Consider the following 12,288-nt stretch of genomic DNA (forward strand, 5'->3'; position numbering starts at 1 on the left):
GCTGCAGGCTATATTTTACAATAAAATATACTCACATGAGTCCTATGGGCCCTAGATTCTGGAGAGGGTAATAACTGCAACTGCTCTAACGTTTTTTTTTTTACCATGCAGAAGACTTAATACACTGTTCTTTCAGAGCACGGCACATTTTTCTAGAGAGCATAATGAATAGAAGGTCACTTTTCCTATAAGCAGAAGGGTGGAGAGATGTCCTTGCTTGAACTGAATACTGATGGAGACATGCCACATCATATATTTCAGAAGGAAGGAATGCAATTAGTTTTTTTGTAATTCTGAATCAAACAACGCATAACAAGTAATAAATGGCTGCAAAAAATAATGAAAACCACCATGGGTACCCAAGTGATTCACCATTAACAGAGAAGCCAGTGGAATTGTATATTAAAGGAAGTTTCAGTATGCTGACCCAGGCAAAATTATAAACAGGTGAATCATCTTTCCTCAGATCCTGGTTTGCGTGATAGGGCCATTTACAATGCTGCTACAGGACTGTATGTACTTTGTGCTCCCTGACCCCCACCCCATATTCCATATACAAATAGGAATAAAATGATCCCGTAATTACCTAGTCCTAATCTGACCCCAGCACACAGCTTCATAAGGTAGCTCAGTCAGAAGAAATAGATTGCAATAGATCTACCCCAGCACTGCCGGCATTGACTGGCATTGGCTCTCAGTGTTTCAGGACGGTTTCTCTCCCAGTCTTACCTAGAGGTACCGGGCATTTAACCTGGGACCTTGCACATGCAAAGGTGATCTTCTCATCACTGAGCTACGGCCCTCCCCATTTTGAAACCGCAGTTTCAAAGCGTTGCCAGTAGCCCAATGTAAACCTCCCTTAGACTGAGCAATGGTAGACAGCAACTGCAGAAGTACTACTTCCATGCCTTGTTCTATTCCAACCAGTTACAAAGTACTACAGCATATGACTTCCTTCTACTTGCTTTTCAGCCAAATTGAAAAATGGCACACTGAGAGAGTTTACAGTAGCATTCCTGGCACTGTTACAAAGGGCTTTTAGGCTGCGTGCATTTAACGCAGGTGAGTTTTCCCTAAGTATCCTGGAAACTGATTTTTTTACCCCCCAGCATGCTTCTAAATTTGGGCAGCGAAAACAGGCACAGCATGGCTTGAAAAAGGTAACGATCTGGTTGCAAGTGTTTCACTCTGTGACCATGAATGGAAACGTGTTCTGTTCAGAGTAAAACCTTTGGGTCCAAGCCCCCAAAATATTGACTTACTGTGTTCGTTTCATCAGTCATTGACTCCAGTTTAACTAAGCCATAATTTGTTGTTCTCATCGACATAGGAATTGCAATGAATAGCACATACATTCTTTACACGTACTGCTGCTGCTGCTGCTGCACTGTTTGTTCATGAGAAAAATCTCTCATTGCCACATCTTTAGTTCCTTGCAACAAACAGTCCTTCAATAAAACTCATCTCAGCATTTGTTAGGAGGTAGGAAGAACTCGCAAAGAACTTTAAAATTATACATTGAACTATAAATTAGAACTATAAACACACAGACCAGATCACTGGTTTGGGATACTCCCATATAACCTCATTGATCCTTTGTCGAGAGAGGAGAAATAGGGTATACAAGTATACGTGTAAACAGTGAAGCAAGGGTCTTACTCCATTTTCTTAAATGCAACCTTCAAAAGTGCTGACAGTGTTTCGTGTTTTGGTAATTTTATTTTTAATGCCAGAACTTAAGATGTCCCTAACCTCTTTGTCTCCCCCATGGGGGCTTCATACAGAATTCAAATAACAAACTGTTAGCACCAAACTCGAACACAGGAAAGGTTTGAATTAGCAGAAGTGTGGAATTTTACCAAAAATAGCAATTCTCTTATATGCTCAAGTTCTGGTTCTTAAAAGGTTAAGATAAATGTTGCATCTCAGATGTTTTTCTGTTGGAGTGGCCTTGGCTGATTTAAATCAGATGTATATAGCAGTCATGGGAACCTGGTTTCTCTTCACATTAGGATCATTATCAACATACACAAAATTCCTACAACTAATGTTTACACATGCTACCTTCAGAGGTGGTGGGGTCTCAAGTCATGCAGAGCTATGCAGGTGTGAGAGATGGGTACAGGTATCATTAACACAGCAATTGTCCCTATAAATAAAACAATGAGGCCAAAGCGGCTTGTGTGCAAATAGAAAACTCTACTGCACATCCATAGCTGCAGGCTATTCTTCCTTTCTTTATTAATTGCAGGTTATTCCTCAGCCAGCTTCCCTTTCCAACTGCAGCATCCCATAATACGTCAAATGGTCCTCTAAAAGTTCCCTCAACTTCCAAGAGTGACTTTTCGGTGTGTGCCTTTGCCCCCGCACCCTCAAAAAGTCCCAGTGCAATGGAGAGTTCTGTACACAGCTCTTTGGACCTCAGCCTGGAAGTCCAACACAAGTAGATAGGAAAATAAAATGTAAAGTCAAATGTTTGAAATTTAGGAGGGAAAAAGTATGATGGCTTGAAACACCTATGGTGTTCTGGATTGTTAAGCTGGAAAAAAGTGGGCAACATCAGACCTCAAGGTGACAAAAATCAGAAACAAAGCCTCAAAATGATACCAAGATATAGGAAACTTCGTAATTCTTATCAGAAATTTAATCTTATATCTGATTTCCTACATCTTTGCAGCATTTTGAGGCGTTGCCTTTTTGCCTCCCTATACCACTGGCATGCCAAACACGAAATACAGTCCTAAATATAACAAACACTATGTTATTACAGCTTTTCTCCGTAACCACCATTTAGAATTTTATTTGCTTTTGCACAACACCATGACAGTGATGGCGTATTGTGTTTTATGTTGGTAAACATAGATAATGCAATCTGGAATAGGTTTAGATTACAGAGACAGTTTCTTAATTCATACAGCACTGTTGTCTTTTCTTTCATATTTTACATTTGTACCCCTTAGTTAAAATGTTTCAAAGTAGACATATAAACACTACTCACCCAAGTGTTTTTCCCCCTGGAAACAAACTATATGTTTTTATATGGGCCTACCATTTATTTATGTCAGGCATAAGGCAAACTCGGCCCTCCAGATGTTTTGGGACTACAACTCCCATCATCCCTAGCTAATAGGACCAGTGATCAGGGATGATGGGAGTTGTAGTCCCAAAACATCTGGAGGGCCGAGTTTGTCTATGCCTCATTTATGTAAAGATGGAGTGGGGGAGCCAAATACATTGAATGCATTTACAAAACTATGTTCCACATGAATCTCCCCTGTGAAGGTTTTCATTTAACAGTGCGCAAAGCAGGCAGCTTTGCATGCTGTTACTGCCTGTTTTATATGGGGTTTTCACTGCTCTACATTCTTAAGTAAACAGGTTCATCCTTTACATAGGCTTTATCACCTTTATGCTCTTTCTCATTAACATCAGGTTGTTCGAGCAGCCATATATTCTATCAGCTCTTTCACCATCATGCTATCATAGGATTTATTCCCTTTCATACTTTCCAGTGTTTTCACACTCTTCCCCTCCCCGCCCCACTGCATCTCAATTTTCAGACATGAGACTTACATGAGAAAATACAAAATTACACAAAACCACCTGTGTTTCTCCTCAAAATCAAACACAAGTCAAAAATTGATTCCATATCCAGTCACACATTACCAGAAAGATGCATCATATATTCTTTTTTTTGTTGAATTAGCATAATATATGAATGCTATTAGTCAGTGCAGATCAAAATTAACATGAAAACCCAAGGTAGTTTTTACTTCACATTATAGACAAATTGAAGTAACTTGTCACACACACACACACACACACACACACACACACACACACTTCATACTCAACCCAGGTCCTGCCCTTGTTGATATCCATATGTCTCAAAAGACAATGGAGTATGCGTCCAGGGGTGAAGTAAAACCAGTGCGTTAGCAGCACTGAAGTGACCATCCCAGGGTGCAAGGTCTTGGCAAGGCAAGACCTCCTGTGAAAGAGTCCACAGCCTCCTGAGGGAGACCATTCCACTGTCAAACAGCTCTTACTGTCAGAAAGTTTTTCCTGATGTTTAGTAAGAATCACCTTTCTTGTAACTCAAATCCATTAAGTTCAAGTCCTACCGTCCAGAGTAGGGGGGGAAATAAGGTTGTTCCCTCTTCCATGTCACAGTTCTTGAGGTATTTGAAGATGGTTATCATATCTCCTCTCAGTCTCCTCTTTTCCAGGCTAAACATACCCAGCTCCTTCAACCATTCCTCATAAGGCAAAGCTTCGTTGCACCTCTTTTGTAAACCTCCTGTAGCATGACTTGTCCAGCACCTGTCAACTTGTTCAAGAGCTCCTGTCTTCATCCTAAGTAGACTTTTTCCTCTTATCTATCATGTCCTTGAAAAAGACTTTATGTCCTGCTGTTGACTCCAAATATTTCCCACTGGCAGACTTTTCCTTTGTCTAGTCTTGCATGTTCCATCTTAGTACAGTAAATCCAAATCTCTTCCACCCCTTGCTACAACATAAGGTTTATCTATGTGTGGGATTCGGGTGGTCAAGGTGCCTGTTCAAAGGAATGTAATTAGGCCAAAACTTTTGTAGCTGAAGCTGAGGGAGCAATCAGGCACAAACTCACAGTGGACAGGCTGCTGTCAAAACAAGCAAGGCCAACGATAGTGGCAGATTAACAAAGTCACTCTTGTTTACTATTTAATTAGGATGTTTTGAGAACTGCCAGCCTTGAAAAGAATTAGCGCTACGTTAGTGCTCATGGAAGGCTCTTGGCTGATGGGATGAGTTTGTTGGATACAACCCTTAGTTCACAGAAGTGGAATGCTAAATCCAGGATGTAGTATGGATTGCAACAGCTGCTTCCAGGGAAAAAAAAAAATCCCAGCTAGTTAGCACCCTAACAGAGAGCACGACCCTTTTAGTAATTTGGCCTAGAGCTCTTTGAAGCACATTCTGTTCCCATTCATTTAACTAGCGGACAGCCGGGAAAGGCTATTTTTAGCTGGAGTCAGTTAAGGTTTCCTTAATCACGTAACTATTTCACTAAAAGAATAATTTATTTATTTATTTATTTATTGAAATAATTTTCATTAAAGATTTTCATGAACTACAAATAACGTGCAATGCCTTTCACTTTTTTTCTTGATCATTTTACAAAGTCTTCCAGTTGCGTTCAATGTAATATGTAAAACAATATCCAAAGGTGGGGAAGAGGGTAGAGGGACACCCCATGCCGCTACTGAGGTTTAATGGTAGCCTTGCCAAATTCACGAACTAGGCAAAGTAAGTGCAGTTCCTTACTGCTCCAAAGGACTGCAGGAATCAAAGTCCTCAGCTCTCTGCAGGGCTTGTTATGCACAATTATTCCAAGGAGCCACAAAGGCACTGACTCCATTTAAATGCTACCTGTCTAATGAGTAGCATTTGGGTGGGTGGGTTAGAGAGAAACAGTCTTACAGGAGAATGGTCTCTTGCTATTGAGATTGTTTGTTTGATTACAATACAGGGTGGCTTACAATATAGAAACACAAAAATATACAGCACGATAAACAACGAAAACAATGCCCCACAACCGTTTAAAGCAGGGGTCAGCAACCTTTATCAGTCGTGGGCCAATCCACCGTCTCTCAGACCATGTGGTGGGCCGGACTATATTTTGAAGAGGGGGAAAAATGAACGAATTCCTATGCCCCACAAATAACCTAGAGATGCTCTACGTTACACATTCTACTCATGTAAAAACACCAGGCAGGCTCCACAAATAATCCAGAGATGCATTTTAAATAAAAGGGCACATTCTACTCATGTAAAAACATGCTGATTCCTGGACCATCCGCAGGCCGGATTGAGAAGGCAATTGGGCTGCATCCAGCCCACGGGCCTTAAGTTGCCTACTCCTGGTTTAAAGGGTCATAGACTGTTTACCATATTTTTTGCTCCATAAGACGCACCTTTTCCCTCCTAAAAAGTAAGAGGAAATGTGTGTGCGTCTCATGGAGCGAATGCAGGCGGGAGGCTCTGCACAGTACTCCCTTTAAAGAGCGGTGTGGAGCGTGTGTGCGGCTCTTGGGTCTTTTCCCCGAGGAGGGAGAAGGGTAGTTCGTATGTCCCTTCTCCCTCTTTGGGGAAAAGCCCCCAAGAGCCGCAAACACGCTCCATGCAGTTCTTTAAAGGGAGCGCTGAGCAGAGCCTGGGGTGCAAACAGGCTCTGCTCAGCGCTCCCTTTAAAGAATATTTTTTCCCTTGAATTCCCCTTCTAAAAACTAGGTGTGTCTTATGGTCAGGTGCGTCTTATGAAGCGAAAAATACGGTAATTCTCCTAGGTAAGGCCTGGGAGAAGAGGACTGATTTTGTCCAGCGCATAAAGATATGTAACAAAGGCGACTATATGGAGATGGCGGAAATGACTGGCAGAATCCGAGACCAGGGAGAAGAGTCGGTGGAAGAAGACTGGAGGAAATTTAAAATTTATTTGCAGAAGCATTGTAAAATTTTTGAATGTTGATGACATTGAAATGAATTGAAGGGGCTCTAGCAACAAGGTAAAAAGTATGAGGGGATTAATAATAGATAAACTAATAGATTATGAATTTGCTGAACCAAATTTAAAAGGGATACAAAAATGGGAGACGTGAGGAAGTCAGGAAAATTAAGTTAATCTAAAGTGGAGAGATAAGAGAGAAATTTTGTTTTTTCTTTTATATGTGTTTTTTCTTTTTTCTGTGTTTAATGTTTGTATTTTTGTATTTTGTATTTTTGTGCTTTTGTATTTTGTATCTGTTTTGCATTTGTTCTTTGTTTTTTCTAAACTTTTTTTATTGATAAAACCTAATAAAATATTATAATAAAAAAAACAAAGGCGCTAGGCGCACCTCTCTGGAGAAAGCATTCCAAAAGTGGGGAGCCACTGCAGAAAAGGCCCATTCTTGGCTTGTTGCCCTCCAGACCTCTCACGAGAAGGTACGTGAAGATGATTGCAGGGTCTGGGTAGGTTCATACGCGGAGAGGTGGTCCTTGAGATACTGCGGTCTTATGCTGTTTAAGGCTTTATAGGTCAAAACCTGCACTTTGAATTGAGCCTGGAAACTAACTGGCAGCCAGTGCACTCAAGCCAGGATTGGTCTTATATACTCAAACCGTCTTGTCCTGGTGAGCACCCTGGCCACTGAATTCTGCACAAGCTGAAGGTTCTGAACTGTCCTCAGAGGCAGTCCCAAGTATAACAAGCTGCAGTAATCTAAGTACAGTCATCTAACTGGGCGCCACAATTTAAGAAGGATATTGACAAGCTGCAACATGTGCAGAAACCAAGCCATATGAGGAACAGTAGGAAGAGCTGGGTATGCTTAACCTGGAAAAGAGGAGACTGAGAAGAGATATGATAGCCATCTTCAAATATCTCAAGGGCTGTCACATGGAAGATGGAGCCAGCTGGTTTTTCCCTGCTCTGGAGCGTAGGACTCAAACCAATGGATTCAAGTTACAAGAAAGGAGAGTCCAACTAAACATCAGGAAAACTTTGTTACTAAGAGATGTTCGACTGTGGAATGGACTCCCTCAAGAGGCTGTGGACTCTCTTTCACCGGAGGTTTTTAAGCAGAGTTTAGATGGCCATATGTCTCAGATGCTTTAACTGAGATTCCTGCATTGAAGGGGCTGGACTAAATGACCCTTCGGGTCCCTTCCAACTCCATTGCAGTGTTTTGATGGGAAAGAAAATCCCTTGTGTCTCTTCTGTGTGCTCTGCTGATTGGCAGAGTAGTGGGTGGGAGCAGTGTTTTTTTCTAAAAAAAATGTTTAGGGGTACTCTCATTTTCCTACTCATATTGAAATACAATGAGGCCAAACTTAGATTCACAAAATGCTTAGGAGTATGCGTACCTCCAGGAAAAAAGCACAGGGTGGGAGTGTGTATCTAAATATGTGTCAGCTTGAGTGTCTGCAAAGAAAGTAGGGGATGCATGAATATGTGTGTGGGCTCGTGCATGCATGCACACAAGAAACAGTGCCTGAATGTGTGAATATTTGCGTGCCTGTGGCAAGTGTGCACTAATAGTCCACATCTCCTAGAAACTTTATTAAAAAACTAACACTGGCTGCTATAAACTTTACATCCCTCCCAAGTTAGAAAGAGGAGAATGGAACAGCCCTGGATGAGTTATGCTTCCTCAGAAGGGGAACAATTCCAGTAAAGCAGCAGTCTGAGTCATAAGGAAAGGAAGTACTTCTATTATCACAGCAACTAACAGCTCAAAATACCATTTAAAAAATTATACTTTCACACATTATATTGCTCTAGTAAAACAATAGCACATCTACTTTGACTGCCAACAAAGTAAAGAGGGCACTTTCTCTGGAAGAGACGGAAGAAATGCTACATGAATCTGACCACAGTGAACACAAACTGGGCAAGATTATATGGACTCCTTCCAATCACTAGTTTCTGCAGTTAGTTAACTAATAATTATGTGCTAGGGAGTTGATTTCCAAAATAAATCTTGGTGTTACAGTTTCAAATGACTGCTGAGTAAGGAAGATTTGGCTGCTTACAAAGGTGAAAGGAAACAGAATGTTGTCTCCTGCTAAATTAAAATCAGAGGAGACTCACTGAAATGAATAGGCCTAAATTAGTCACGTTCATTAATTCCAGTGGATCTACTCTGAGCATAATAAACATTGAATACAATACAGAATACAGTGGTACCTCAGGTTAAGTACTTAATTCATTCCGGAGGTCCGTCCTTAACCTGAAACTGTTCTTAACCTGAAGCACCACTTTAGCTAATGGGGCCTCCAGCTGCAGCCGCGCTGCCAGAGCACAATTATTATTCTCATCCTGAAGCAAAGTTCTTAACCCGAGGTACTATTCCTGGGTTAGCAGAGTCTGTAACCTGAAGCATATGTAACCCGAGGTACCACTGTACAAATCAAATCAAGGATACTGCAGTTCTAAGCCCAGAAAGCACAAGAAGGACAAAGAATCTCCATCAGGAGTAGCCAACATGGTGTTATTCAGATGTTATGGACTACAACTAGGGATGTTTTTGACAACCGAATCCCGGCTATGTCTGGGAAATTCCAGACGTATGGCAACCCTACTACAACTCAAACCAATTTCAAAGAGTGGTAGTCAAAAACTTGTGTAGCATACTACATTGCCTACCCCTGATCTACATAGTAGAGCTGATGTGGGGAACCTTTGGCTCTCCAAATGTTGCTGAACTACAACTCCCATCAGTCCCGGCAAGCATGGCCAATGGCCAGCGATGATATGAATTATAGCCCAGCAACATCTGAAGCACCCAAGGTACCCCATTGTTATATTAGACACTGATAATTTCTTGCCAGTTTCTTTAACACAGTAACGTCATCTGCCAGGAACCTAGCCCACACCAGGATGTCAGACAATGGATTTTAAGACTATGCACCACCACTGAAGATTAGGCTGCAGGAAGGACCCAGAAAAAGACTAGATGGGAATTATGCTAGAGTTCTTAATGTGATACTCCCCAATCCCTATAAAAGTTTCCAGGTGAGTGAACAAGTTTGGTTACAGCAGCACAGTGACTCTGTTGATCTATACCCAGTGGGAGACCTGCCACCAATTACTTTGTCCCCACCTCTCCCTGCCCCAGACTTAATGGGAACTCATAGAAGTATAGGCAATAAATGTTTTCTTGTTTCAAGTTTTGCTAGTTTGCTAGCAAATGGCCTAAAACAATTCTAAATTCTAAACAGCCTATCAATGATTTACTACACTTCCATCTTGACAAGACGGCTGATCCTCTCTCTCTCTTACCCTCTTGCCTAATAATCTTCTTCGCAAGACACTGACAAGGTGAAGGGACACAAATACCTTTCAGGTTAGATCTACTACAAACACCCACACCTCTTTCGCCTAGCCAGACGCATGCTTTAACTTTTGTATTAAGAAGAGTTTAGGTATCTAAATTATTATTTTTAAGGCAGGGGAACACCCACATACTGACAAAATATGACTATTGGGGAAATCTAGGTAAAGGAACCAACTTTCGCCGCCTCCTTTAAAAAAGTGAACCAAACATGGAGGATGGAATTTTCAAAATGTTTTTAAGTGAATCAAAGTGACTTGAGGAAGTGATCTGGATTCTCAGACTCTTGGATTATTGGAATGTTTCTATTGTGCTACATGTTTACTCACACTCTTTCATCATGCCTATGTCAACGCAGCGCTTCAGCCGGCAGGCTTGACAGTGTCGCCGGTTATCTTTGGTGATTTTACAATCGCCATTGAAAGGACATGTGAACATCGCTTTCCTTTTCATGCTCCTCCTGTGGGGAGAAAAAGCCACACAAAATATATAATCTTTGCTTGCTTGCTTTTAGGAAAATACATCAGTTTTGCATGGATACCGTTCAGAAAACAAACAGTGTGGCAGACCTGCATACAAAACGAGCTAAATGGGCAACATACAAGTATTTATCAGGCATGGAATAAATATCCCCTACACAGCTACTGTTCTGTTTCTAAGAAATCTGGTTATTTTATTTAAAAATCTGCCCTGTTACTATACTTTGAAAACAGTAACCATCTGCACGTCTTCATGGTTTTCTTTCTAAAAAGAACTTAATATTTTAAGGAACACAAACAGAAAAACACAGTTTCTTGTCCAACGGATGCAACTTGTACCATAAACAGGAAAACATTAACCACAGTCTGAATGGCTCAAATAGAGCCATCTAAAGTTGGAGAACTATTTAGAAACTGGATAGAAGAAACAAACAAATAAACCCAGAATTCAACTCAAAAACAAAGATGTAGCATTTGACAATTTTCAAGCATTTCTGATTACTTTATAAATCTGAGGAAAAATAGCCCAAAGCAGCAAAATGAAAGAATTTCCAGAAAAGACTAACTGGTTTGCTCCATGAGTTTCCATTGGCAATAATCGTCAACAGATACATGAAGTTGACAAAGAATGTGGTAGGAGCATAGATACACAACAGTCTGCAAAGGTGACACATATAGACTCAGAAGAGAAGCCCGAATTGCCTAGTGTTTTTCTTTACTTAAAAGACTTGTGAGACCCTGATAAAGCAAACAGCTTGGATATTATCTCAATGGTCTACTGGACAAAGAAATTGTCCAGAGAATGACAAGAGGCAGTATCACTGGAGCAGGAATCAGGAGCTTTCCCATACTGGTGTAGCCCAAATACGTTAGCTCCTGGATTGTAGCTTCTTTGCTACCTCCTCCTTAATTGTTTTGTTGCTGCGCTGTCCTGAGCTCAGTTATAGTTTGGCTTACTGTGTTATCTGAATCTGGCTCGTGGTTTCCCTCTCTCCAGACTAACCATGGTTTCCCATTTGGTTTATGGCTCATGGTTTTTCTGGGGAAGCTAAACCACGAGGAAAGGCTCAGATGACACATGAAGGCAAACTATGTCTCAGCTCGACACAGCCACAAGATGACCAGGGACAAGAAAATCGGCCACGATCTCCTCTCTTGGAGCCTATGTGTTCAGACGAAACCATAGTTTAGTGTGACGTACAAACAAGGCCACCGTGTAACCTTGGAAGAATGGCAATCTCCTTTTCTTCACTGCTTTATGAAGTCATTGAAAAAAGTAAGTCTCTCTCCTTATACAAGGCAATTGAAAGCAAATGTCCTTCGCTGTTGCTGTCGTTAGGAAGCATTTGACCTCTCTACCTTTCCCCTAGTTGCACATTTCTGTTTATGTAAATAAATGTAATTGGGTATAACATTGAAAAAGGCTGACGACTGGGTGGACTGGTTTAAAAAACTAGCTAGGTGTGTTACCAATTTGGAAGTTGAAGGGAAAAATATTAAGAACCCAGTGAAAATTAGAAAATGTTTTCAGAGGAATTTTAAACAACTATACATACAAGGGCCTCAGAAAGAGTTTGATATAGACCAGTTTTTGAAAACAAACGGATTACCAAAAATGTCACAAGAAAATAAGACAATCTTGAACTATAAAATTACAGATCAGGAGGTGGAAGGTGCCATTCAGAATATGCAGTTGGGAAAATCTCCAGGGCCGGATGGTTTGACCTCAAAATATTATAGAACTTTGAAGGATTGGATAATCTTTTAAGGAGCGGGGGAAGAATCTTTGAAGGGACTCCTCTGCCTTCCATAGAATGTACTCTTCATGCAGTTACGTAAGCAAATGATGAAATACTGTACTTACAGGAGTGAGCTTGGTATGCTTAACATGGCATAAGCCAGTAGGCAGATGCAGGACATAAATTGCCCATCTCACTGATCCACAGTGTTAC

General features: G+C 41.0%; 1 protein-coding gene across 2 annotated transcripts in view; it reads right to left on the reverse strand.

Moving 5' to 3' along the window:
• VDR (vitamin D receptor) overlaps nt 1–12,288 on the reverse strand; it is an 84,804-nt gene that overhangs the window by 20,950 nt on the left and 51,566 nt on the right. For both annotated transcript variants that reach the window (XM_083490262.1, XM_083490263.1), the window contains one exon: nt 10,187–10,317. In XM_083490262.1, coding sequence (XP_083346388.1) covers nt 10,187–10,317 — 131 coding nt within the window. The remainder of the gene's footprint in view (nt 1–10,186; nt 10,318–12,288) is intronic.

The sequence above is a fragment of the Podarcis liolepis genome (assembly GCF_965112155.1).
Source record: "Podarcis liolepis genome assembly, chromosome: 2".
Taxonomy (NCBI): domain Eukaryota; kingdom Metazoa; phylum Chordata; class Lepidosauria; order Squamata; family Lacertidae; genus Podarcis; species Podarcis liolepis.